Source organism: Spinacia oleracea, chromosome 1, assembly GCF_020520425.1.
Source record: "Spinacia oleracea cultivar Varoflay chromosome 1, BTI_SOV_V1, whole genome shotgun sequence".
Lineage (NCBI taxonomy): Eukaryota > Viridiplantae > Streptophyta > Magnoliopsida > Caryophyllales > Amaranthaceae > Spinacia > Spinacia oleracea.
In genome coordinates, this window is record NC_079487.1 from 130,541,355 (window position 1) to 130,568,494 (window position 27,140).

At 37.1% G+C, this 27,140-nt stretch overlaps 1 protein-coding gene across 1 annotated transcript in view; it reads left to right on the top strand.

The window, feature by feature from the left end:
• Positions 1–162: 162 nt before the first annotated feature.
• Positions 163–27,140, top strand: part of LOC110803716 (midasin) — a 44,318-nt gene continuing 17,340 nt past the window's right edge. Inside the window, exons 1-43 of the mRNA XM_022009258.2 lie at positions 163–397; positions 496–839; positions 1,573–1,657; positions 2,044–2,309; positions 2,409–2,579; positions 3,130–3,287; positions 3,498–3,607; positions 3,731–3,850; positions 7,021–7,096; positions 7,766–7,888; positions 7,960–8,038; positions 8,146–8,242; positions 8,320–8,454; positions 8,538–8,606; positions 8,722–8,898; positions 9,048–9,173; positions 9,250–10,998; positions 13,777–13,817; positions 13,958–14,153; positions 14,253–14,351; positions 14,437–14,709; positions 15,736–15,926; positions 16,017–16,071; positions 16,860–17,010; positions 18,563–18,636; positions 18,937–19,084; positions 19,774–19,872; positions 19,953–20,053; positions 20,181–20,270; positions 20,351–20,416; positions 20,523–20,687; positions 20,883–21,081; positions 21,233–22,119; positions 22,209–23,744; positions 23,946–24,135; positions 24,208–24,273; positions 24,428–24,504; positions 24,585–24,833; positions 25,643–25,778; positions 25,857–25,942; positions 26,029–26,114; positions 26,484–26,625; positions 26,706–26,795. Coding sequence (XP_021864950.2) covers positions 293–397; positions 496–839; positions 1,573–1,657; positions 2,044–2,309; positions 2,409–2,579; positions 3,130–3,287; positions 3,498–3,607; positions 3,731–3,850; positions 7,021–7,096; positions 7,766–7,888; positions 7,960–8,038; positions 8,146–8,242; positions 8,320–8,454; positions 8,538–8,606; positions 8,722–8,898; positions 9,048–9,173; positions 9,250–10,998; positions 13,777–13,817; positions 13,958–14,153; positions 14,253–14,351; positions 14,437–14,709; positions 15,736–15,926; positions 16,017–16,071; positions 16,860–17,010; positions 18,563–18,636; positions 18,937–19,084; positions 19,774–19,872; positions 19,953–20,053; positions 20,181–20,270; positions 20,351–20,416; positions 20,523–20,687; positions 20,883–21,081; positions 21,233–22,119; positions 22,209–23,744; positions 23,946–24,135; positions 24,208–24,273; positions 24,428–24,504; positions 24,585–24,833; positions 25,643–25,778; positions 25,857–25,942; positions 26,029–26,114; positions 26,484–26,625; positions 26,706–26,795 — 9,483 coding nt within the window. The 5' untranslated portion in view covers positions 163–292. The remainder of the gene's footprint in view (positions 398–495; positions 840–1,572; positions 1,658–2,043; positions 2,310–2,408; positions 2,580–3,129; positions 3,288–3,497; positions 3,608–3,730; positions 3,851–7,020; positions 7,097–7,765; positions 7,889–7,959; positions 8,039–8,145; positions 8,243–8,319; positions 8,455–8,537; positions 8,607–8,721; positions 8,899–9,047; positions 9,174–9,249; positions 10,999–13,776; positions 13,818–13,957; positions 14,154–14,252; positions 14,352–14,436; positions 14,710–15,735; positions 15,927–16,016; positions 16,072–16,859; positions 17,011–18,562; positions 18,637–18,936; positions 19,085–19,773; positions 19,873–19,952; positions 20,054–20,180; positions 20,271–20,350; positions 20,417–20,522; positions 20,688–20,882; positions 21,082–21,232; positions 22,120–22,208; positions 23,745–23,945; positions 24,136–24,207; positions 24,274–24,427; positions 24,505–24,584; positions 24,834–25,642; positions 25,779–25,856; positions 25,943–26,028; positions 26,115–26,483; positions 26,626–26,705; positions 26,796–27,140) is intronic.

Here is a 27,140-nt window from a genome sequence, read left to right on the forward strand (position 1 = left end):
CGGCCCAAGGCCCACCCGTAAGTCGGCCGCTGAGTCCAGTTAAATTGAAAAATATAGTGTAGCAAAATTACTTTAATTCTACCTTGTTTATTTTATTTTTTGCCAAAAATACTACTCACTCCGTATTTGTTTATTTTGTTTATATAATTAGATTCTCTTAAACCCTAAACCCTTCAGACCTGACAACAGAAAACCCCCTCTTCACATTCTGCTCCTCAACTTCAAGTACTTCAGAAACCCAAATTTCCCCCGTCAATTTTAGGTTTGTATACTTGATAGAAGCGATAACGAAATGTCGATGGACGGAAGTTTTCGGTTGAATTTGGAGTTGGAGAGGTTAATTGCCCGTTGTCCGAAGCTCGGTAATGAAGCTCGTTTCAGTTCTCTGCTAGAAAAGGTACCTAATTCACTTAATTATGCTTTGGAATTTTTATTGTTGTTATTGAGATTAATGTTTGTGTAATTGATGCTGGGTTGTGCTTGGGTTATTTGAAGGGAAATGAGATGGAGGAGGAACAAGTGGTGGATGCTTTGTCGACGGTATTATTGCATCCCAGCTACACAATACCTGTAATGGGTTGTTTTCGCCCAATCGCTAAGAAAATTGTGGACCGTGTTGTGGGATTGTTAAAACTGGTACCAAATTTGAGGTTTAATTATCCCGGGGGAGTGGTAAATTCTAAGGAAGAAATGTTTTTTGTGGATTGTGAAGAACTTGATGGAGTAGAACTGCTTGGAGTGATTGAGGCATATTGTAGATGTGGGAGGTTTTTGGATCTTCATGAAGTTGCAAATATGGCCTTTTGTCGAATTCTTGATCTTGCGCCTTTTTTGAATGGGTAAGCACCCGAGCATCACTGCCATTAATTTTTATTTATTTGTGTGAACTTATATTTTGTAAACTTTTCTGTTCATGCACTTTTATTATGTTCACAGGAAATATAGAGTACAATCTTTTTGTGGTATTTGTGTATTTCAACAGCCTGATCTTCAGTTTTCAATATTTTTGGAGGATTCATGCATGAGCCTGGTTTATGATTATTAGCAATCGGTCTTTGCCAAGAGCTTGATGCTTATCTGCTAGTGTTTTTCGTAACACGTATTTTCTTTATGCTGCATCCATGTAAAGCTGTGCAGACTTAATGTGAGCAACAAAGTTTTCTGTGGTTGACTTCAGAAACCCTTTTGTTGTCTGAATTTTTTTAGTAGAACAATCAGTTCTTTGCACTTATACTCTTGAATTTACTGTAAATTATGAGACAGCTTCAGTAAAATGCTTATCTTCTTATACTCTCAAGTTCTAACAATGTCAATGAAGGTGAACTTAAAGTTAGGGGGCTTTTGTTCCCCCTGTTGGGAGTGGGCCATCAGAATGCACGAGGATAAGATTTTTTTCCCATGGTATCCTATTCATTGTGATTATAAACTCCTTCTGTCCTGTTGCTGGCATTTGTAGAGAATTTATGTGCATTTGAGCACTTGTTTCATGGTGTTATTTTATTATTGCATACTATGTGAATTTATCTCATGTAGACATATTTATGATACTTGGCCCTATTTTTTTTTTTCCAGTGCAATAGAATGCTATTATGAATTTGGCGGACCACCATTTTATCGTATTATTGAGGTGGCATTCAATTTGAAGGTGAAAACAGAGGTAAGCTTTTTTTCACCTTTGGCACCTTAATTTTTGCAGTCTTGATTATGAGGATTTCTATTGGTTGATCTTTTACTGTTGATTTTCGTCAAATTATAAGTTTTTTATCTATTAAAAAGTAGAACTACATTATCAGTGAAACTATAGTTATGAAAAGCGAAGGTTTTAATTATTTTGGAATTTAGGTAGTGTTCTTGCTTTTCTAGTTTTCATACGTTGGTCAAAAGAGTTGTGTGTGTGTGTTGGTCCTTTTGGGTTTCCTTTTGTCACATTGTTTTTGTTGGGATGTGATGTCTGGTTTGTATATCTGTATTTATGTTCTATTATAATGCATCATCCTCCATTCTATTTTCTTCTTTTTATTTTCTGCTACTTCTGTTTCCCAGCCAGCTGCAAGGCATCTGCGGAATCTTGTTTGGACCTCTTACCGTCTACTTCTTTTAGACCCTGAGTATTTTTCAAGCCGTTGGAATTGGTGCTGTATTTTGGATCTGGTACACCAGTCTGCAAATTTTGATGCTTGTTATAATACTGAGCTCACTAGAGATATAAGATGGTGTGGAGTTCAGATACTGTGTGTCCTTCTGAGGTTACCAAGTAGAACTTCTGTACTTGGTATGGGTCCTGTGGAAGTCTTACCATGTTTGTTGCGGTGAGTTCTTGTATCTGAACTGTCATGTCTATATTGCCTAACTGTTGGGGCTGTTGTGACTTCCTAAACTTACTCTGCTAAATGCATCTCTTTTACTAGGTGGCACGAGTTCTGTTGGGATGTATCAATAGAAAAGGCTGGCTGGTTCATTTCCAAGAAAGAAGCTCCTGACTTGTCAGATGGGGATGCTGGTTTTAGTGGTGGAGAGGCTATTCGTTTGTTGAAGCTTTTTGAAAACGAACCTAAAAGTTTTACAAAGAGGCTGCAAAGGTTTGTTGTCCAGTTTTTCACGAAATAATAAAAACCAGGAAAAAGTGCATGCATATTAGATGTATTCTCGCATTACTGGTGCCTGTAGAGCTGCATGAACTAAACCTAGGCAGCTATATTCTCTTGTATTTATCATTTCCCATGGGATCAAACCGTGTATAGGATGTGTGATTTTGCATGAGGTTTTGTGTCTGACTGACAATTGTGGATGCTTGTCATATTTTCTTTATTCTGAAGCCACTTTCCAATTACTCCTGCTATCCGTGGGAGTTTTTATCCGTAGGCCAAATGCGTGTAAGCGTAAAAAATGTTATGTGGAATTTGGTAGAACCGTAGAAATATGTGATACCTCTTTGGTACGCTCATGTCCATTAAAACACACTTGAAGTTTGCAGTCTCTGCTGGTTGCAGGCATTAAATGAAGTATGTTGATGTTAAATATTTGAAAGAAATAACAACCTATATTGATCTTTATTTCATCTTCATATTCTTTGTGTTTGTTACTGCCTTCTTATTTGATCCTGGTATTCGTTTGTTGTGACGTGAACAGGGACTGCGACCCTTTTCTTCTGACATCGTCAATAAAGAGCAGTTTTGAAAGGGTCATCTTAGCTGTAAATCAGAAATGGCCTGTTCTGCTGTATGGTCCACCTGGTTGTGGGAAGACTGCTCTTGTTAGCAAATTAGCTCAGGAACTTGGAAACCAAGGTAGTATACCTATATTTGCCGTGCCTTTTTTTTACAGCTACCCATTTACCTTTGCAGTATTGTTTTCTGTTATATCTGTTGATGTTGAGAGTTTTGGATATAAAAGTCTTTTTGTGTCCTAAAAGGAATGGCTGTTGATTGTCAGAGTTTCGGTTCTGCTGATTTATGTACCTTTTACATCTCTTATTGAGATTTTTGTTTTGTGATTAGTGCTTTCAATTCATATGGATGAGCAAATTGATGGGAGGACATTGGTTGGAGGTTATGTCTGTACAGAGCAGCCTGGCGAGTTCCGATGGCAACCAGGTCCACTGACTCAGGTTGTACCAAAAAGAGTGTTGTTGATCTTCTCTTGCTTCTTTCTTTCTTTATTTTTTATTTTTTTTAGTCGATTGTATTTGTTTTTAATTTTCATTCACTCACTGACACTTCACCTTTTCCAGGCAATTAAAAACGGTTTCTGGGTTGTTTTTGAAAACATAGATCAAGCAGCTTCGGATGTCCAGTCTATATTATTGCCTCTTCTGGAGGGTGGAAGTTCTTTTCTAACTGGTTTTGGAGAGGTACTAATTTTTGGGCCCGGGCGATGCCCCGGGTTACTACATTAATAACATTCACATTTACTTATATTTTTTTTATGCAATTATAGCATGAAACATGTAATAGCTTAGTGGTAAAAGCTTTATTGTTTAAACTCAAGGTCAGGGGTTCAAACCTTACGCAAACCATGTTTGACAATTTTATGTATATGAAGATTACATCGAGCGAACGACCCATAAGCAGAGCGTCACGTGTCATGTATACTTTCTTATAGACGCCTTTTAGTATATAGTATAGATTGTATTCAGTTTCTTCTTACCTAGATACGTTTGCGAGTTCTCAGTTTCTCACGTGGAAAAGGAAGCCCTTAAAACTTTTGTTGTTTTAGTGTATGAAAGTAGGTGAGGATCATGATGCTGATACATAACTAATCACATGACCCTAATGTTTCGCTTAAAATTGTTATATGTTACCCTGGAATTTTGTATTGTGCTGTAAAGCTTTTCCTCACTCACTAAACTTGAATGTGGGTCACATCGAGCTACCTTCCTAATTTTGCTCTACTTTTAAAAGTTGCAACTTGGGATTCTTCCTTTTGAAGAAACTTTTATGGTATTAACCTTCTGCAGAATTTCATTTATTGGATGGGTTTTGGATAAGCTCAATACTGTAGTTATTCTTCAAATTTAATGATTTACCTGGACCTTTTTGCTTTTTGCCTGACTGTTATGTGAGTGGTGAGACAGGAATCACTTATTTCTTTCTTTCAGGCGTGCTGTATTTTATGGCATTAGCTCTTTTGAGGTTGCACCATTGGAGGGGGTTGTTTTTGGTAAACTAGGAAGCTAGGCTTCTAGCTCAATGTATCTCAGAGTTGGCTACAATGGTCATGACAGCTATTCACTGTCTTATTTTCTACTTTCTTGAAGGTTTCATAACAATGAAATTCTGTATTTACCTCAATTTTTTTTGGTTATATTGGTAAGTACTCCCACCGTCCCAGAATACTCGCACCATTTTGACTTTTTTGCACTATTTACAAAATTCACTTTGACCTTATTTTATTTCTAGTATATGAAAACAAATGTTAGTATATAATATGTTGTTGGCTTCATCTTCATATATTTTACAAGCTTTTGTAATATGTAGTTCAAGATATTGATGATCAAAGTTGTGGGTGCGAGTATTCCGGGACAGAGGGAGACAGGGAGTAATATTAAAAAAGTAGAAGAAAACCATGAAACACACTAGGTTATTGCCTGTACAAAAGTTCGGGAGCTATGAACAAAACTATCATGTACTCACCTTTAAGTAAAATGTATCAACAAAAATGAAAATAAAACAAGTTTCATTCAACCACCAACCTTTAGCTTTAGATTTATAATAATCATAAAACAATGCTTAACTACTTAACGCTCTGAAAAACTTAATTCACTTGTGCATGACCCGAAATCAAAAGGGACAAGTATTTAAATGCTTTCATGCTGTATCTTAAATGTTATATTTGTTTCTTTTACTGTGATTTCCGTCTTCATGCTCAATTAAAACCATTGTTTTTAACTGGTGTTCAGAAATCTTATTTTTAATGGTATAAGTTGTGGTGGGAATTAAGGTTAAGAGCGGTTCTATGTGCTGTTTTTGCATGATGTTTGGTGTTAGGATCTTGAAAGATCCAACTATGTCTCTCTAGGTTGGCTTTCCTTTATGAAGTTAGGGTGGATGAAGTGGTTCAATGCACCAATTACCCTTTCCAAGATTTCTTACTGTTTACAGCAGTGTTACCTAACTCGTGATATACTTTATTGTGTGTAACGTTATGGTAATGCAACTTTCTGCCTAGGTTTGGTAAAGTAGTAAGTCTAGTCCAAAAGTGTACTACTCTACCATGTACCACGTACCGATTTGCTTGTTTCAGGCTGTGGTTTGTGTGTGTGTGTGGTGGGGACTAGCAAAATAGGCAATGCTTGTTAGTAGAAGAAGTAATCTGCAGCTTGCTAAGACTATTGTTTGATGATTGCATTCTTCAAAAAGTAAATTTCTACAATATGTTTGAAAGGGTTTGGGACTCCCATCTACTTTTCCAAGGCCACATGGATTGTGGCAGTCTTAGGCAGCTAGGAAGACTTTTTTGATAGAATGAACTCTATTGGAGGGGCATTGTAGTTCTCTTTAAGAGATTTGAAAGATATTCCATGCATCTTTCGGGTCGTATAAAAAACAGTTTCTCATTGGATGGTGAAGCATGTAAAAATATGTAGGCTGGAATAAAAATATGTTGCTGTCTTCTTTTCAATATTTGGAGGTTCGTAAGAGGAACATGCATGGAAGTTTGACAATTTGAAAAGCTTAATAGTCTGAGTATTGTATTTAAAATTTTAGCAAATAGTTACTACTTGATATATGAGGTGGTTGGACATGTGGAATGTTTATGAACTTTTATTTGAAGTGTATTGGGTTTTCTCTTATCTCAATTTTAGGAAGTTGGGTGGTTAGTTACTGTTAAAAGAAATTCCCAGCTTGATTTGCTCGCATATTATGTAGATGTCAAGGAGTTTGTCATCGTCTTATTTGGATGCACCAGTTAGCTGTACCCTTTATCTTATACTTTTGGTAGGAATATACTGTTGTTTGATAAGGACAACGAGTTTGTTAGTTCTGCTCATAGGAGCGTTCAGAACAAACATCATCATGCTCCCAAGGCACTTAGAAGTTACAAGTCTTCAATACCAATGTTATGTTATTCTTTCTTCTTTCGTAAGAGATACTTGTTTGGGATGAGTGAAAAGGTGTATTAAACATCCATCGAGTCTTAAGAGGTCAGATTGGTACAAGTGATGACGTATGCATCTGGATCTTTCTGGACCCAACCAACAGTGTGATTCATATAAGCTATTATTCTTCTTGGTATGGTGGCTGTGGGAATGGGTTTATGGTGGGTTGGAGATTAGTTGATATTGGAGTGATTTCCTCCTCCATTTAAAGAGAAAAAGGAATAATTGAAAAGATTCTTGCTTTCCTTTAACGAGTGTGCTCCCTCCGTTACTTTGAATAACACATGCCTGAACTTCTGCATTTTTGTGATAGCGTACTTATTGGCTCCTGTAAATTCAAATTATTGTTTGTAATCAGCATCAAGTCCTACAGCAGGAGGAATTTAGCTGTGAATCTTTGCTGATAATTGAGATTCTTGCAGGGTATTAGAGTGGCAGAAGGTTTTCGAATATTTTCTACCATCTCAACTGCCAAGGCTGATATATGCTGCCAACAAGGTTTGTGAGTGACTCATTAAATCATCGTTGCCTAGTGTCAATCTTTCCAATTTCTGAAGCTAGATGCCTGTTAACGGAGCCTGTTATCTTGTTCCCGGTGGTTGCTCAGTATTTAAATGTTGAATATTCACTTGTCTAACATGTGTTTGAGTTACATAGAATGTATTGCGTCTCCTTCCTCCTGTACTACTTTAAGGCAAAAAGTAGGATCTCATTGTCTCAATGTATTTATGTTGTCTGTTATTTGGAGGAAGTTTTTATTATCTTTGATTCAACATGTAGTTCTTATAGGAAGTAAGGGGTACGTATCTCGTGGAAAAGGGATAAGAGAAAACGTCAAAATACTTGTGTGCTAAAGTAAGTTAATCTCCCGTTGTCAAAGATTGTGTTGAGGTTAACAGAGAATGTTGAGATGTTAAGTATTGGTATGTATGATTTCCTTAAACAATAGGGTTGGATTCCTTATAGTATGTAGATAGTTTCTTTACGTAATGTATATCTACGGTGAGGTCTGTTGGCTTGAATTATCCCAAGTGGATATCCTAGCATGTGAATATGGTAGATGCTGTCAATCCTTGCCTAGTCAAAGAATGTACTGTATTTCATTGTTTATGTAGGGTTTTACATTACCCCTTTAGTTTAAATGGAGAAATTTGTCTCTTTTGATAGGTAGAAATACTTTATCTGCTCTTTGGAGGCGAGTGATGGTCAGGTCAGCGGCTAGCACGGACTTGTCAAATATAGTGTCAGCATGGTACCCGGTTTTGGAGCCTATAGCTTGGAAGCTTACAGGTAATCTCCTAACTGAGAGGTTTAGTGATCCAAATGTGGGTAGAAAATTTATAGTTGTTTTGGCCTTGCAGAAACCTTTGAAGCACTTAATGGAGATTCTGAATTTCTTGGACCTGGTAGCAAGCATTCCTCCAGCAGGTTCTCGCTGAGGTATGTTAATCCAAGACATGGCTGTGAATGGTCTTAAGTCTTAACTACCCTAAACTGGCATTTTTGGCCGTTTTGTGTGGCATCTGATCATCTGTCTTTGGCATCAGGGATCTTCTGAAGTGGTGTAAAAGAATTGCTGGTTCAGGTTTAAGCTTCAGCACAGATTGTCTGTCAGCTGATTTGCGTAGTAGGATTTATCTGGAGGTTTGATATTTGACATTATAAGCTTGCTCAGGAACTTCTTAGATTGCTAGCTTATCAGTTTCACATTTGTATTCTAGGCTGTCGATGTATTTGCTGTTAATGCTGCTTCACCAGTTAACCGGTTGAATATTGTAAGGAACATAGCGAAGATGTGGGCAGTGCCTGTCCCAGAAGCAGAGGCCATATACTGTCTTAACAGACCTGTGCTTGAGGTTATTTTTGTTTTGATTGGTCACTTGTCCGCTTATTTGAGTTCTCTACATGTGTAATTATCTTTAACATCCTAAATAAGCAGGATTCTGCCGGAGATGTACATATTGGAAGAGTCACTCTGCAAAAAAATCTGCATAGAGATGAAGATGCTGTAAGTTGAAGACATTTTCGTGTGGCAAATTTATTACTTAGTTTGGTATGCTTATCTCCTTTGTTTATGTGGTGGTGTCTGTTTCCTGACATAAAAAATATACACTTTGGTGCAGTTTATCCATGAAAAGAAACCCTTCGTGGAAATACGCAGTTCTTCTAATGTACTGGAGAGAATAGCTTGTGCTGTTAAATGGAATGAGGCAGTTCTTCTTGTTGGTGAAACTGGTACCGGAAAGACTACGCTTGTGCAGAATCTGGCAACAAGAATTGGTCAAAAGCTTACTGTTCTGGTATTCATAGACATGCATTTATTTATATTCTTTGTTTTTTGTTACGTTAGCAGGTCTCCTGCCGTATTTTCTTTTCTTATGTTATGCAATTTAAGGTAGGCTTGTCTTCGTTTTTGTCAACTCATGTGATGTGTTATTTGATATCTCAGAACCTAAGTCAGCAGAGTGATGTAGCTGACTTGTTGGGGGGTTTTAGACCAATGGATCCTCAATATATTTGCGTACCTCTGTACAAGGAACTTGAGATCTTGTTCTCGGATACATTCTCTGTAAAGGTATTGGTATATGCTTGGTTTATTTTCAAAAGTATTTGCTGACCCTGATTTGACATAATATTTTTTAAATGCTCAGGGTAATCCAGGTTTTCTTCCTAAATTGAATAAGTTTGTGATCGACAAGAATTGGAAATCAGTATTGAAAATGTTTCAGAATGCTATACAAAAAGTGGATGTAATAAAGAGTTTTAGGCCTGGATCAAAGCGAAAGAGACCTCTGGACAAAAGAATTTTGGGGCTCTGGGAAATTTTTTCTCAGAAAGTGGATATCGCACGCAAACAGCTTGCTTCCTCATCAGGAATGGTATTTTCATTTGTTGAAGGAGCCTTTGTTACAGCACTTAGAAATGGTGAGTGGATTTTGCTAGATGAAGTTAATTTAGCTCCCCCCGAGACATTGCAGAGAATCATTGGTGTCCTTGATGGGGAGAGTGGTTCACTATGTTTAGCAGAAAATGGTGTTGTTGTGGATAGAAACGAGAACTTCCGCATGTTTGCCTGTATGAATCCAGCAACTGATGCTGGAAAACGGGATTTGCCATATTCACTGCGGAGTAGATTTACAGAATACTTTGTAGATGATGTCTTGGAAGATGAGGACTTGACTCTCTTTGTTAATCAGTTTCTTGATGATCAGCACACAGACAAAGATTTAGTAAATAAGATAGTACGGTTTTATAAGATGGCTAAGAGGGAATCTGAGGAAAAGCTGCAGGATGGGGCCAACCAGAAGCCTCAATATAGTTTGAGGTCCCTGTATCGGTCTTTAGAATACGTAAGAAAAGCAAGGAAGTTAGGTTTTAAGAGAGCACTGTATGATGGATTTTGTATGTTCTTCGTGACTTTATTGGAGGATCGCAGTGCTGAATTGATGAATGAAAGGATTGTTTCATTCTTGCTTGGAGACCCTAAACAACTACCACCACCCATACCTCTGGAGCAACTGTTAAACATCAGAGAAAGTCCTGGATCCGAACAGTTTTTGAGAGAATACATAATAACTAAAAGTGTTGAGGAGCATTTAATGAGCTTGGCTCGCGCTGTATACATAAAAAGGTATCCTGTTCTCTTACAGGGTCCGACTTCTAGTGGAAAGACAAGTCTTGTACAATATCTTGCTGCAAAAACTGGCCATGAGTTTGTCCGTATAAATAATCACGAACATACTGATCTCCAAGAATATTTAGGATCATATATTACTGATGCCAATGGGAGACTTGTATTTCATGAAGGTGTGTTGGTTAAGGCTGTTCGCTATGGACACTGGATTGTCTTGGATGAGCTTAATCTTGCGCCTTCTGATGTATTAGAAGCATTAAATCGACTGCTAGATGATAATAGAGAACTTTTTGTGCCAGAACTGCGCGAAACTGTGCGTGCTCATCCAAATTTTATGCTTTTTGCAACTCAAAATCCTCCTACTTTCTATGGTGGTCGTAAGATGCTTTCACGTGCATTTCGCAACCGTTTTGTTGAAATACATGTTGATGATATCCCGGAGGATGAGTTGATTGATATATTAGAGAAAAAATGCTATATTCCTCGCAGTTACGCGATTAAAATGATTGAAGTAATGAAGGAACTGCAGTTGCGGAGGCAGAAGAGCAAAGTGTTTGCTGGAAAACATGGATTTATAACTCCACGAGATTTGTTTCGATGGGCTAATCGTTTCAGTAAATATGGAATATCGTACGAAGACTTAGCCAGAGATGGCTATTTCCTTTTGGCCGAGAGGCTTAGGGAAGAGATTGAGAAGAATATTGTGCAGGAAGTTCTGGAGAAGCATCTACGTGTTAAACTCAAGAAAGATGAGCTGTATAAACAGGTTTCTCTCTGATTCCCTAACCATAATTAGTTGTCAACACCACCACAATATCTGTTTCATCTTACGGTTGGTCTATTCTGTCGTAGTTATGGTTCCATTTTCGTTAGGTTTTTTTTTTTTACAACTTGTTTTCTTTAGCTGATACGGAGTATCTTTTTGTTATTTATTTTCCCGAGTTTTCACAAATGGTTTGTTCTTCTTCATTTGTTTATTACTTATGTGCACTTGTGTATTCAACCATTATTGGCAGTGGATTAGCCTCAAAGGCCAGAAAAGTTAAGTAGTCTTTTAAGTTTCACCCCCTTGGTTGACCGATCATGATTTTCTTCTACCAATGGGGAAAGGTCCTACCTCTGTGTTGGTCGCGGACAAGTGTCTAGAAGAATGAAGTTGAGTCGTATATCTACTTTTATTTTTATTTTATGAGTTGCAGCTGATGCTTGCAGATACTTACATATGTTATTGAGTCATTTCTTGAGTAGTAATTTCATGCTTGGAATTAAAGTATGTTATTTATTTCATGACGGGCGGAAATTGGCTTTATCCTTGATTAAGTAAGAAATTATATCTAGGACGAGCTAGTAGCAACTTCTTTCATCCTAGCTTTAGTTTGATTTTATCCCTCGTTCGGTGGAAATAGGAATACTAAGTTTTATTTTTTTTGACATATCATTGTGGGATTAGGACATTTTCTTCTCACTTATCAGTTATCACTGGTTGCCCGAAATTAGGAAATTCTTCGATCTCAAAAATATTTATGTCCAGAGTAACAGGGATTTAACTCAAATATTACGTGTCAAATTTGATAAATGGTCGAACTTAGTTCAAAACTTCAAATTATAATTTGTTAGGGTATTTTGGTTTCTTGTAACTGTATATCCTGACTGTTATTATTTCGTTCTTCAGTGATGTTGTGGTGAGAGGATAGATTGAGAAAAGGCCTTTATTATATTATCTTGGGGGTTTCTGGACTGTTGTTTAGCTAGTTTTTGTTGCTTATTCAGTTATTCTTCATGTGTTTGTTAAGTGTCTGTTGTGGAAATGCTAAAAAGATATTTTGTACTCCCTCTCTGTTTTTTATGTATCCAATTACGTGTTTCTAGGAGAGGTGAATGGATGGAAAAAAAGGTGGAAAAAGTAAGGAGGTAGTAAAGTACTCCCTCCGTCCCAGAATACTTGACCTGTTTTCCTTATCGGGCCGTCCCTTAATACTTGACCTGTTTCTAAAAATGGGAATATTCTAACAATATTATATTATTTCTCACTCCACCCCTATTAACCCACCTACCCCCTACTCCATACAAAAAATAATTAAAAATTCAACCCCTACTCTCCCCCAACCCCACCTCTTAACCCACCTCCCACTAACTACAATAAAATAATACCCCACTATCTATTAGTACCTATTAAATCAAATAAGTCAATTCAAGTTCCTTAAGCTCTGTGCCGGTCAAACCGGGTCGAGTATTCCGGGATGGAGGGAGTAATGAGTAATAGTGGGTAAAGTAGAAGAGAGATGATGTAAAGGTGTAACTATTGTGGGGAAATGGGGTTAGATGGTGAATTATGTATACCTGAAATAGAATAAAAGTAGAAGTGAATAAAACAAAAAAACACCCCTTACGGAAAGTGGGCATGACAAAAAAATCAAAGGGAGTATCTAATCTGCTGAAGCTTACTAGAGTGGACTATGGATGAGAAAAATGTTGAAGGATGCTGAATTGCTGATGCATGTAGGGGGAGTTTGTATGAGTTGAGATGCAATTATAGTAGTTTGAATTCTAGTTGGGTGTGTTTTGTGTGAGTTAAGTGAAGGTGGCTAGGCATGCACTCTCTGTGAATAATTTGTTTACTCGATAAAATATATAAGAAAATTTCTGTTTTGGTTGTATGCATGGCCATTTAGAGATTACACTTTTATGCGAATATGTGTTTACATGGCTTTTTCTGAAACCTCTGTTTGTGTATTTTCTATGTATGTCTATTTTCTTCTTGGTGGTGAGTCTAGGAACTTTTTCTTTTCTTTTTTAATTCAAGTCATGTCAATAGAAGTTGCATGGCATTACTTTACCTGCCTTTTTTAGAGCGATGGTTTCTTGTGATCCATTTTGAGGATTTCTCGTATGAATGTCCAAAAGTGCTGAAAGTCGTCTACATTTTTTTTCAAATGTTTGTTATTATTTCTGTATTACCTATTACCATTTATAAGTACGTAAGTCACTGTCTGTCAGAGAACATATTGTTTGATTACATTTACTTGTTATATAATCTTTTTGCTTGGGGTTATCCTTGAATGGCGAGCTGTAAAATACTAACCAAACTTACCAATGTATTTGCATTTCGCTGTGGATCATAAATAGGTTATTATACCAAATTACTAATGCACTTGGTTGCAGAATTTCAAATTTATATAGGCTTATTGTATATTATTAGGTACAACAAGTTTGATATTTGGTGGGGAGAGTTCTGATTTCAGTACGTATACAGTTTATACGCCAATTCTTTTTCTGTAAGACGCGTTTTAAAAACTCAATTCCTCGATTGGGCTCTAATGAGGCAACTGTGTTTGGTCGGAAGTGTCATTTGACGATCTTCTTAGCTTTGCTTTCGTAAACTAATGAACCACCCTCTCCCCAACCCCCGCGAAGAAGCGGTCATGATTGGTTATCTCTTTTGCCTCTCCCCAACCCCCGCGAATAAGCGGTCATGATTGGTTATCTCTTTTGAATTTATGAGTTGTTTGTGTGTTGACTAAATTTGTGTTTTTGACTTATGCAGGGATCTGTTGAGGCAAACTACTTTCAGGAAAATGTTGGAAAGTACGTATAAATGTTTTTGTTTATGTTTTTTAAATTCGACATACCTATCTTCCTTCGTTGTCAGGGAGTACTTCTAGGCCAGTATCTCTCCATAATTTTGTTTATCATTGTTGTATAATTAAGGTTCTTGATTGCTGCAGTATTGTTTGGACCAAAAGTATGCGGAGGCTTTACTTCCTTATTGAACGGTGTTATCAGTTAAAAGAGCCAGTACTTCTTATAGGGGAAACCGGTGGTGGAAAGACAACCGTGTGCCAGCTACTAAGCATGGCTTTGGGTGCAAAATTACATATCTTAAATTGTCATCAGTACACAGAAACATCTGATTTTATTGGGGTATGTTAACTGCTTTATTTAAAAGATGAATCTGGTTTCTATTTTTCTCTGAATGCTGATTATACTTTCTTGGTGTGTTTTTTGATTTATTGTTGACAGGGATTCTATCCAGTTCGTGAGAGGTCAAGATTAGCATCAGATTTTAAGAATCTGATTGAACAGCTTGAATTTTCAGAGGCTATGATCAATTTTGATATTGTATGGTACCGGTGGCTTTCTGATTATACATCCATTACATGGTTTAAGTGATCTTGTTTTGAAAATATTATCTTTCTGGGTGCAGAAACTTTCCACAGATATCGGCAAAGCTCCTTCTACTCTTAAGCAACTTGGAGAAATTTTGGATAGTTGTAAACATGATCTTGGTTCTTTGGAGAAAATGAAATGGGAGTTGTCTCAGCTGTATAAGCTATGGCAAACAATTTTTGTATGGCAAGATGGACCACTAGTGCAAGCTATGAAGAATGGGGATTTACTTCTTGTAGACGAGATCTCTTTGGCTGATGATAGTGTGCTGGAACGGTTGAATAGTGTGCTCGAGCCAGATAGGAAGTTGGTGAGTGTTATAAATCTGTTTAATCTTTCTTTCACGTAGCAGCCCTGTAGCAGTTGCTCCTGTTTATTTTTGTGGCAGAACTTTGTGGCTGTAGCCTAAAGGTTCTAGAGTTTCATGTGGTTAGAGTATCCTGAGTTCCTGACGAGCTTCAATGACTATCCTGCATTTTTACTGTCTTAGTATAGCAGACTTCTTTATTTTATTTTAAAGCAGCATGTAAATATAAAGGGCTTCACTGAGCCGTGACAAGACAGGGAAGACGATCAATGCTGCCAGGATACTGTAATATGAAAATTCTGAACCATTTAAAATCACAAATCCAAATATAAGGGATTTAATGTGGATAAATGTTTACTTGAGAGTAAACAAGTGGGCCATTATGATATTTATAAGGTATAATGGGGATACATCTTGGACAAGTAAGGAAAGATTCCAAAAGGGAGTAACCAAAAAACAACCCAACACGGAAAGAGTACTAACATTCAAGAACGGAGGGAGTATTATTATTGTCTATGAGATTAATGGATGTTCACTTCACTTGTCATCAAGAGTAGTAATCGTTTGTTAAAGACGGATTTGGTTTGTTACAATGGAGCATCTTCTGCATTAATTTTCCTTCACGGCAATATGTTGAGGTTACAACAAGTCAACAACCCATCTTTAGGATATATGCTATCCGATGTATTATTTGGTACTACTATGAAAAAATGAAATCTTATTACACCATTACTCTCTCAAACGTTACTTGATGTTGTATTTTAATCAATCTTTGTGATTCTTTTCCGTAAAATGGGAACAAGGTTTTTGTTAGACATTTGATTAGCTTAATTGTAATTCAGAGTAAGAAATTTCCTTCTAAAGACTCTATAATGAAAATTTCTGTGCAGCAAACTCTTGTTTGGGAAAAAATTAAATAGGTTCCTTTATTATGATCGATTATATTGCATTTGCAAGCTCGGTACCCTTCTAACAGTTTTACTATCTAGTTCGAATTGAAGTATGTCTGATTATCACTTCTTCCTGCAGTCTTTGGCTGAGAAAGGAGGACCTAATTTAGAGACTATTGCAGCTCATGAAGATTTTTTTCTTCTCGCTACAATGAATCCTGGTGGGGATTATGGTAAGAAAGAATTATCTCCAGCACTCCGGAATAGGTTCACTGAGATATGGGTGCCCCCTGTTGATGAGCTGGATGAGTTGAGAGGGATCGCTAAAAGGTATGCTGGTTTACTGGGATGATTTGAGAAAGGGGTCTGTCTGATTGTTTGCTTTGCGTTTAAATGACTTTTTTAATCAATCTTGCACAGGTTCCTAAGTCCCAAGCTCCATGTATTTGTGAACCCTCTTCTAAATTTCTGGGAGGTATGATTTCTTAGTTGATCTAAATAGAGAAGTTGTTCAATTGTAGCTAAGTTGAATCTCAATTTGGGGTGCACATGTTCTTTTGTTCATGTTTATTTTTTCGTGGAAAAGTTAAATTGTACTTGTATTTAACAGTAGAGTACTTCTAGAAGAATATAAAGCAGAAGCAATAACTTTATGTTCAACTGATCGCTCGTATTCTTTTTAACGGACTAACTCCTGCAAGCCCTAGCCGTCCAAGGGACCAACTCCCGAAGAGTATTCTTTTATTACATAGATCTTACGAAATTAAAGCACTTTCACCTATCAAATACATCACATAATTCCATAATGGTTCAAAAGCGTCGTGCATGATACCACAGCACCTCATTTCTATGGTCCATTGAATCGCATTTATAAGCAGCTTGGCGATGTCATCATTGTCATGTTGTACCTCTTGATAATTGTTTACACCTCACTGCTGTTTTGGTTGAGATAGATTTAAAAAGTGTTGGTTACAGTCCAGAAAGGGAAGTATAAGGAGGCTGATTTCGTTCCTTTGAGAACTTCCACTGACTTTTTTCTTTGAACAACTATTTGAGCATGTGATATTGGGAGGACGCGGTAAATGAGTTATGAGTATTTGTTCATGTTCTGGGTTTATTGTAATTGTTTCAAGCCTTTGTTTAATTTGGCACATAAATTTGTGTCTTAGCCTCAACAAAAGTATCATGCTTCTTTCTTTTAAATGTAGATAGTACAGTGCACTGTATACTTTGCATGCTAACTTATGCTTTGTCATTCAACAGTGGTTCAATCAGATACAAGCAGGAAGAATGCTTACTGTTAGAGACCTTCTTGCTTGGTTGGAGTTTGTTTCAAAGACAGAGCAGAGCTTACATCCTAATTTTGCGTTTTTGCATGGGGCATTCCTTGTTTTGCTTGATGGATTAAGCTTGGGTATGGCTTTAGTTCGTTGCTGCCTGTTTTATCTTGTGCCATAGAATTAAGACGTCTTTCTATTTTCTAAGTATCCTAGAAGTGGATGATGGAAAGTTAGGGCCGCAGGGTTATGCAAAACGAGGTTTGGTTAATCTTTAGTTATTTGTTTCAGTTATTTGGCAAATTCGGGTTGCATATATTGCCCAACCTGTAACTGTATCCAATTATTCGATTAACCAGTCGACTGGGATGATCTTTTTGGATGATGCTATATCTTGCTTTGCTTTGTTGACCTATAATCACGCTCATGAAGAGATCAAATGTGACTACAATATCTTTAATTGCCCCAAAAAAAAGAACTCGGTAAGAGACAACGAACACCCGTGTTTCTTAGTGCAACACCAAATAAGATATAAATTAGACGGTGAACTGTATTTTGTACTAGATAGTAAATATGGAGTTGGAGAAGCTCAAACATGGGAACACTAGTGCTAAAGATAACTCTTCTGATCCTCACCCATTGAGCTAACAAGACGTTGAGTGTATGGATTCTACACATATACTATATAACATTTGGTTCAGGACTTCAGGTACCCTATTTTTAAAACCGTGACCGTCTGAGCTGAAGTGAGAAAAAAGTATAAATTCCAACCCCAAAGTAGTATCATTTTAGGTTTTTAGTTTTCTTCTTGTAACAAGTTTTCTGTTTCTAACAAACTAAAAACTGATTTACTTTTTGGTTTTTTATTTTTTAAAACTGCTAATATAAACTAACAAGACTAATACACAATGTTGCAAAATTAATGCGGAGCAGGATTATAAAACAGTGAACTTTAGGGATTGTTTGGCTGACATTGAAAAACATGAGAAGTGAAAATATCAAGGGAATGGTAGAAGGTGAGGTTTTCATACAAAGGTACACTGTGGAAAATCATGGGTAGACGGTGCATTCTTTTATATTACATGGCACACTGAAAAAACCCTCCCTTTTTTAATGAATACTTCAAAAGATGGATTGGCCTCAAAATGCAATTTGCTGACTTGATTGTGGCATTTAAGGAACATAAATGAGGGGGGAAGTCGTCGATGTGATTCTCTGATAAGAAACATGCATGCGAACGTATCAGAAGCCGTTTCACATGGTCTGTTGTCTGCAAGAACTTTAAAATCTTGTCCTAGGTAAGTAGCATACAGGTAGTAGGTAGTCAGGTAGGCTACAACTCTACAAGTGTTCTTCACAGATCCCAGCGTATGTTTAGTGCGGTCGGTTGTCGTAGATGTGGTTGGACCATTGGTGTAGAAGTTTGAAGTAGAGTTAATAGATGAGGTTGGATGTATCGTAGTGCTTAATATTCTGAAAAAGATAAAGTTTTTAACAGAGTTGGTGTATGAATTGGCAAACCCTCAATGATACATGACTCGAACCCACAAGCATGGGCTTATGTTGGTGCTTGCATGCTTCTACTTCTTAAGTTCTACTCCGTATGTAGTTACTCTGCAATACTATCTTTATATAATGTGTTCTGTTCCTTCTATCCATCACATTTGTTTGTGGTCTTGTTTCTGTCAGGCACTGGTATATCAAAGAACGAAGCTGCTGAAGTCAGGGACAAATGCCTTGCCTTTCTTGTGAAGCAAATTAAGGTGTGTATTGTTCTGCTAGATTAGTCCCATCTTTCTTTTCTCTGTTTTCTGTTCTTGCTTTGTATCTGGCGAGGATTGGCCTCATACCAGTGCAAAATCCGCTTCTTATTAGAAAGTTGTAGTTGTAGCCTTGTAGGTAGTTGGAACTTAAGACTTTGTAATGAGTTGTTGACCTTCGAAATTTCCGTTGTGTATGGATTTGTTTCTGTAGTCATGTAGTGTCCTTTTGTTCTAACATGGTTTATGATTCACGAAATTGATATAAAGTAATTGCAATTTCTGGTATGCTGTTTGCTACAGGAAGATGATTCCTCTGTGGCTGATTCAGAACTACTTCTAATGGAAAATTATGGATGGACTGATGTAAGTGGGGCTGTGGATAATTTAGTAACAGAGGAAATGCAATGTGATAACCTCTTTGGGATTCATCCATTTTATATTGAGAAAGGTAGTTACTGATTGATTCCCTCTTTTTACTGTTGGTTGTCTAGGATTGTTGTGCTTTGCCTCTCTGCAATTTCCCTGATGTAGAGTGAGTGTAATAAATTCATTTTTTTTTTGGGGGGGGGGGATTTAAGTGTAATTTCCCTGATATAGAGTGAGTTTAATATTTCTCGAAGGATATTTGTTATGAAATTTGAGTAAGTTGAGAAAATGGCTTTGACAATCAGCTTGTTTGGTTGTCTTTGGGTTTTGTTGAAATACAGAAATGGTATTTCAGTATATAGCCTGATAGCTACAGTAGTTTACCTGCAATTCTTTGGTGTTATTCTGAATGTTCCCTTGGAAAGTTGGTATGGTTTTTGGTTGATGTAAGGGTGGTATAACACCACCTTTTATTTTGATCATGGACGTCTTTATTTCTTCTTTTGGTTTTTATTTTTTTGAAACTTAATTTTTTTACTTGAGTTCTTTATTTCTAAAAAGATATGTTCTCTATTATAGATAGTTCATGATATTATGGCAGTGCTCTTTCTTTTGTTCCATATTTGAGATTTTAATTATGTAATCCATATGTATGGCATTGAAAATGTGAAATATAGGGTTGGTTAATTTGGTGTGCAATTTTCAGTCGAGATAATCTTGCCCTATTAGTTGTTTTTTACCAACTATGGTCTCGATGGGCTTTCTGTTTAGGTGGTGCTCATCCGGAAGATAGTGGATTCGAGTTCTTCTCTCCTACCACACATCGAAATGTCTTGCGAGTCTTGCGTGCTATGCAACTATCAAAGCCTGGTTTGTTATTTTTTCACATATCTTGTACAGTCTTGGTTTTTCTGTTGTTCTCTGAACTTAATTACTTCTACCAACTTTAGTGTTGTTGGAAGGTAGTCCTGGCGTGGGAAAAACAAGTCTAATTGCAGCCGTTGGAAAGTTTTCGGGCCACAAGGTTGTCCGTATCAACCTGTCTGAACAGGTTAGAACTTTGCATGTAGCCTATTTCACGATCTATGTTTCGCCTTTCTGTTTTTTTTTCTTCCCATTTATTACTATTTATGTGTTCCTTTTGTGTTGGATCTTAATTTCATTTTGACCTGGCACAGACTGATATTATGGACCTACTGGGTTCAGACTTGCCTATTGAGAGTGACGAAGGGTTGCAATTTGCTTGGTCTGATGGAATTTTACTACAGGTACTTGGAAGTATGTTTTCAAGCTAGATTATTTTCTGTTAGATTACAAATATTACAGTTTGTATGATTTGCATTTGCAGGCTTTAAAGGAGGGATCGTGGGTTTTGCTGGATGAGATCAACTTGGCTCAGCAATCTGTTTTGGAGGTACATAGATCTCAGTGCTTTCACCCTTTAATGAGGTCTTGCTTTTAATTGACTTGTAACTTTACTCTGGTGTTTATCACTTTCTCGCTGAACTTGTCGTTATCAGGGGCTGAATTCTATTTTGGACCATAGAGCTGAGGTTTTTATTCCAGAGTTGGGCCAATGTTTCAAGTGTCCATCAACTTTCCGGGTTTTTGCTTGTCAGAACCCTTCTTGTCAGGGTGGTGGTCGGAAGGGTCTTCCAAAATCGTTTCTTAATAGGTTTACAAAGGTATGTCCTTATGTTTTTTATATTCGTCTAAATTTATTGTTTCTGTTGCTTAAGTTCATGAAATAAATGTTGCTAAATAGTTAATGCTCTTATATATCTGTCTTTGGACCTAGTCTGTTTAAGGCTAAGATGATGACCCTTCCATACATATCTTTCCGGTGAACTCACCCTCTCTTTCTTTCTCTCTCTAATTAGGTTTATGTCGACGAGTTAGGTGAACATGATTACCACTACATATGCCGTACGAAAATCCCTGAGTCCATACTTATGCGACTGGTTACATTTAATAAAAGATTGTATGAAGAGACTATGGTAAATCATAAGTTTGCGCAGCAGGGATCTCCATGGGAATTCAATTTGCGTGACATCAATCGCTCCTGTCAGATAATTCAAGGTGTTTTAGTAAACATATCTAAGATTTCTGATATGGATACGTTTTTTGTCTCCTAAATATTTTTGTTTTATGCAGGTTCGTCTGAAAATACTAAGAATGATTGCTGATATGGATACGTTTTTTGTCTTCTAAATATTTTTGTTTTATGCAGGTTCGTCTCGAAATACTAAGAATGATTGCTTCTTAAATGTTGTTTATGTGCAAAGAATGCGAACTGCTGCCGATCGGAAGGAGGTATTGCGACTGTATGAAGAAGTTTTTGGAAAAAAGCCTTCTATAAACCCATATCCGCGAGTACAAATGGATGATCACTTTTTGGTAGTTGGGAATACTCGAATAAAAAGGAACCGTTTTCAGTCGATCAAGAGTATTGGAAGCGAGCTCAAGATCTTCCCTGGTATGCGGAATACATTGGAAGCTTTGGCACAATGTGTACAGCATAATTGGCTAGCTATTTTAGTTGGGCCAACATCTTCGGGCAAGACATCACTGATAAGGCTTCTCGCACAACTTACTGGAAATGTGCTTAATGAAATCAATCTTTCATCAGCTACTGATATATCTGAGTTGCTTGGATCTTTTGAGCAGTACAATGCTTACAGGAACTTCCACTCTATCGTCAAGCAAGTTGAGCGCTATGTAAATGAGTATTGCAATCTGGAATTAGATTCCTCTGTTGATGAATTTTTCAGCAAGAGAAAAGACCTGATTACCAAATGGCTCTGTTTGTCATCTAATATAAGTTCCGGTCAGATTTTAAAATCTGATACTGCAGATGGTGAATATTGGAGGCGATGTCTATCTTCGTTAGTTGATATTATTGAACTTCTAGTGTTGGATTTGGGGAGGTATATGCTACCCGTGTCTTGGTCATTGAACGATTTATCTATAATTTTGCAAAGAGTTCAGAAGCTACAAGAAATTCAAAAAGGGATAACTGTTTCAGTGAAGTTTGAATGGGCTGCAGGTCTACTAATAAAGGCAATTGAGAATGGAGAATGGATTGTCCTTGAGGATGCTAATCTCTGCAATCCAACGGTATTGTTTATTTGTTTTGATGTACAATTGTTTCCTATATATTTACCTATTTATACCTAATCATTTTAATATAATAATTTATATCGTAGGTTCTTGATCGGATCAACTCTTTAGTTGAATCAGATGGGTCAATCACTGTAAATGAGTGTGGAAATGTGGATGGAAAACCGTTGGTTCTCTCCCCACATCCTAATTTTAGGATGTTTTTCACCATTAACCCAAGCCATGGTGATGTTTCTCGGGCAATGAGAAATAGAGGAATTGAGATTGTTATGATGCATCCATACTGGCTACTTAAGGAAGATGTCAAGGAGAAGATCCAGGAGTTTGAATTAGATGATATTAAGAGCTTTTTAGCTTTATTTAACATCCCTAACGGGTTATTGGTTGATTCAATGGCAAAAGCACATATGCATGCTAGGAATGAAGGTCTGTGCCTTGATGTTCAAATTACTTATCTTGAACTAGGACGATGGGTTCAATTATTTGAACAGCTTTTAATGACTGGCAATGATGTAATGTGGAGTCTCCGTAGTAGCTGGGAGCATTCATATCTTTCATCATTAGGTGAATCTGCTGGATGGCATATTGTCCAGGAAGGAAAAGCATCTTATTTGACGAGCATCGGTTCTTTATATATTGGGGAAAAGCTCAGTTCAGAGGATTCTAGTTCAAGGCCGGTGACCGAGGCGTCTATTGGAGATTTATCTCTCTGCTTACCAAGTGGGTGGCCTGCACCTTTGAAACTTAGAGATTTTGTTTGGCACTCAGTTGAAGTTTCTGTCAGACAGAACTGCATGTATCTGGAGTATCTTGGGGTGCAATGTGCATCATATGAACTCCACATTCCCCGACCACAAGTCTACTCCAGTAGCTCCAAGTCAATATATTTGCTGGACATGAAGATGTTGCAAAAAATAATGTATCCTCAAGTTCCAAGTGGTCAAGCTGTCACTTATTTTATGACAAAGGAATATGACATTTTGCTTACCAAGAAGAAGCTTTTATTTGCTGCTGATTGGGTCATCGATCAAGTCACGGAAAAGAGTGATCTTGAGCTTTGTCTTATGTGGTTTAGCTGGTTTGATTCTCAGTTGGAGCCCTGCTGCCAATTCTTTGGCTCTTTGAGGAATCTACTTAGGAAGGAATTTGAACATCCAATCTGGAAATGCATCTTTCAAAGACGCCATGAGTTGTCACATCCGAATGTAGATGTTAACCTGCAGTCGTTACCGATCCTTTCTTTGGAGTCTACTGACATGCTTGCAAACTTGTCTAAACCTTCTGCAGAACATTTTTCAAATGCTGTTAGAAGTGTTGGAGTTTTACGACGTAGTCTGTGGCAGTGGAATACTGAGATCAATGAGCACTTCATTGACGAAACATTTAGATTTCTGATGGAATCATTGCGAAAGCTGGAAGAAGAAGTGCTCGATGTAATGATTGAATCCCCATCATTTGATTGTTTACTCCAAATGTATACTGATCTACTGGAAGAGCACATCTTGTTTTGGAATGTTATTGTGTCATCAGAGCTTAAAACTCTGCTTGTTCATTGGCGTTCTTTGATGAAGATTGTATTGAAGTTGAGAGAATTTGTCCCAGAAGCAGCAAATAATTTGTTGGTGAGTTCCATATGCTGTAATCGTTCAGTTTTCTCCACTTTTACCATAAATAGGAATGATAATGTGCTGGCCTGCTTATGGGTTTACCAACCTTGTGCTCATTTGCCAGTTGTTTAGCCTTTTGTGTGCATTTATCAATTTTTTATTCTCTTCAGCCTGGTTGTTCATATTGTTAATTAAATCTGTTTTTCAATATTGCAGAGAAGTTTTGATATGATGTCGAAAAATCTAAATAGAAGATTGCCTTACTCTTTGAACTCCGAGAAGTCATTGCTATGGGCACATGGAGGCCATCCATCTTTACCCTGTTCTGTTGATATATGTGATAAACTCCAGCAACTTGTTGGGTTTGCGAAGCTAGTGTGGCCAAGGAAACATTTGTGGCAGCAGTGTACGTTTTCTTACACAAAAATCTGTTCTTTTCGTAAGTGATAAGTATTTTACTGAAGATATTATGTTGCAGTGGATGATCGTGTTGTCGAGATTGCTGTATCAACAAATCAAGAACTTCGTTTTCTTTCTATGCAAGGTAGATGTTACCAACAAGTTATCATCTTTCGTAAAGCGCAAAGCATGCATGTTCAATAAATTGAAAAAGTTGCAACTTGACACTTCTGTTTTTTTTTAATGTACTTTGCTTTCGGTTCGTAACCTCTTACTCTTTGTGCTCACGGGTTCTATAGGTGTTTGCATGACAACTTCGCTATTTGGTAAATATGAAGATGGGGACATCGTGAATAAGTTACAAGAGATGTATGAGGTATATGGCATATATGTATATTTATGAAGTTGACAGCTCAGTCTGATTTAACGTCTAACTTGAGTGGACTATTTGTACAGATGCTATTAAGGAGATTTGAATGTGAAAGGAATTCATTGGAGGCAAAAACCAGATCTCAGACATGTGGATACCCCCTGGCAAATTCTGCCTGCTGTACTGTCATCCCTGAAATTATTAACTGTAGGCGCGGTTATGAAACTTGGATGGAAACTCTTCCTATAGTTGATGAGACGAGCCTTTTGCTGGATTTATTTTTGCTCCAAGATTTATCAGAAATCGTTCTTTCAGATCCCAAAGACTTGCAATTGGTAATGACCATTAATTTTAATTTCCTCTCTACAATTAAAGATACCTAACACAATATATCCTTTATTGGTTTCTCAGAGAAGCGACTAATTGGATTTTTTCTCGCAATTAGTGAACAGTGATTATGTTTCTCATTCAGTGTTAGTAGATGTAAACTTATCATAATATGTGATTTATTAGTGAAGGATTATTATGAACTAACTTTTTATTTTTTTGTTATTTCTGATGAGTAAATGTAGAATACTGATGGCGAACAGGGGGGTTATAGACTCTGATCCTTCAAGTTCCTGAATCCTGAATTATCCTGTCAACGAAGAACTAATTAAAGACGCATCTACATTTATTTTTATACTCACCATATACCTGTTTTTGTCCTCACCGTAAATATAATTTTTTCATAGAGTTTAGGGTTATGGCCTTATGGATAAGTAGTTAACAATATAAAGAAATTAAACAACTCTGAACGATTTCCAACCAAATAACAAATACAATTTTACAAAGAATATTTTATTGCTTATCCATAGAACTTGTGGGTTATGGTGTACAACCCAACAAAATTACAGATAGGAAAATTTTGGTGGATTTTGTTCTGGTATGCACTAAGTTCCTCTTTATGATGGACCTTGAGCAGGAAAATATGTTTCAACCCACCCTTTAAGGTACTTGCTAGTTGGTAGCTTGATGCTGAGTTGAATTAAGCTGGAATATTTCCTGCAAAGTGCAGGAAACTTATTTTATATCTTATGTACCGTATTTTATATTTTCCCCTTCTCGCACATTTTTACATTTATTCTTGTACTTTCATTTACAGCTTTTATCTGGCGCGTGTGATGATTTGCAAAATTCTTTGTGCTTCTCGGTAAATTTTTCGTCCCGGACTCCCCTAGATTATGTACCTCATCAGGAATTGTTGTGGATAGTTGATGCATCAACGACTGCACCAGAAGGTAAAATGAATTGTATCATAGTTTCTGTCACAAGTGTGGTGTGGATATCTTAACCTTTAATCTTTCTTTGTATTGCAGTTGGCCGAAAAATTGTTAGTTCTGTTCTGGAAATGTGGTTTAAGTGGCATTCCTCCTTGTGGAATTCCTCCATAGTCTCTGAAAAGGTACTCCTTATTTCTGTTTATGTTGTTCCTACATTAACTACTCTGTGAGAAACAAATGGCTTACATGTGAACCCGTTTTTTTTCAGGAGCTTCCTGGGACTGTGTCGTATGAGTTCATTATTCCGAATGTGCTGTTTAAGCCAGTTAAGACAGATACAGTACAACATATGCTGTAAGAGTATTTCTTGAATAGAATATTTTTTCCTCCTTTTTCTTTCTTGGATGCGTGTTTTTTATTGCTGTTGTATTTTTTTTTCCTGATATACTTTGTTAAGGCAGTAAAGACAAATGCTTATGGGTTCGTGTTGCCTTATATTCTTCTTGATGTTTTCTATATATGGCTGATTAGAAGGGAGATTTATTTATTTATTTATATATTGCTGCATGTCACAAGGAGGTGTCCATTGCTATTAGTTGAGTGTTATAGCACAGCTAGCATCACCCTCGGAGTTGGATTCCCTCTTCTTGCCTGTAAACTTAAGTGTTTCTGGAGACTTCATTGATGGCCATTTGTTTCTGTGTTTTACTGGATTTTCTGTAGGCAAGCTGCATTTGTTATGAAGGACTACCGTTTTCATTGCTTCAAACTCAGGGTTAACTCATCTAACATTTGGCGAAGTATTGTGCCTAATGCAGACTTGCATTATTCTCTTTTGCGTGGTGCTCGTTACCTGTTGTTGCAGGTATGTCATTTGTTATGAACCTGCTTTTTCCTTATCAAAAGTAGCTCATCTCGCTAAACTGATTAACCCTCTTTTTTCAGATTATATTTGCCCATAGAAAATCTTTCAGTGTTGAAAACTTTGTGGCAATCGAATCAAGTCTTGTTTTACTTCAAAGAAATGGCATCAAGGTAATACCTTTCATATACTTTATGGAGAATTGATATATCTTGGTGCTGTTTTCTATGTTACTCTGCTACGTCTGCTGATGTAATGCGTGACACGACTGGGATATCTATAAATTGATATAATTTCCTGCTGCATGGCGTAACAACCCATGTAAAGAGATTAATATGGAGAGGGTTAGGGATAGTGAACAATAGAGAAGCCGCAGACTTAAAGACTAGGGTTATATACTTTCATTATCCTCACCCTTACTAGCACAGCAGACATTAGGGCAGGGGAATTTCGGTCGAAGTTGTTGGGAGGGGCAAATTTTATTTGCCCAACTGGTAACCTGGGTAACTGGTCAATTG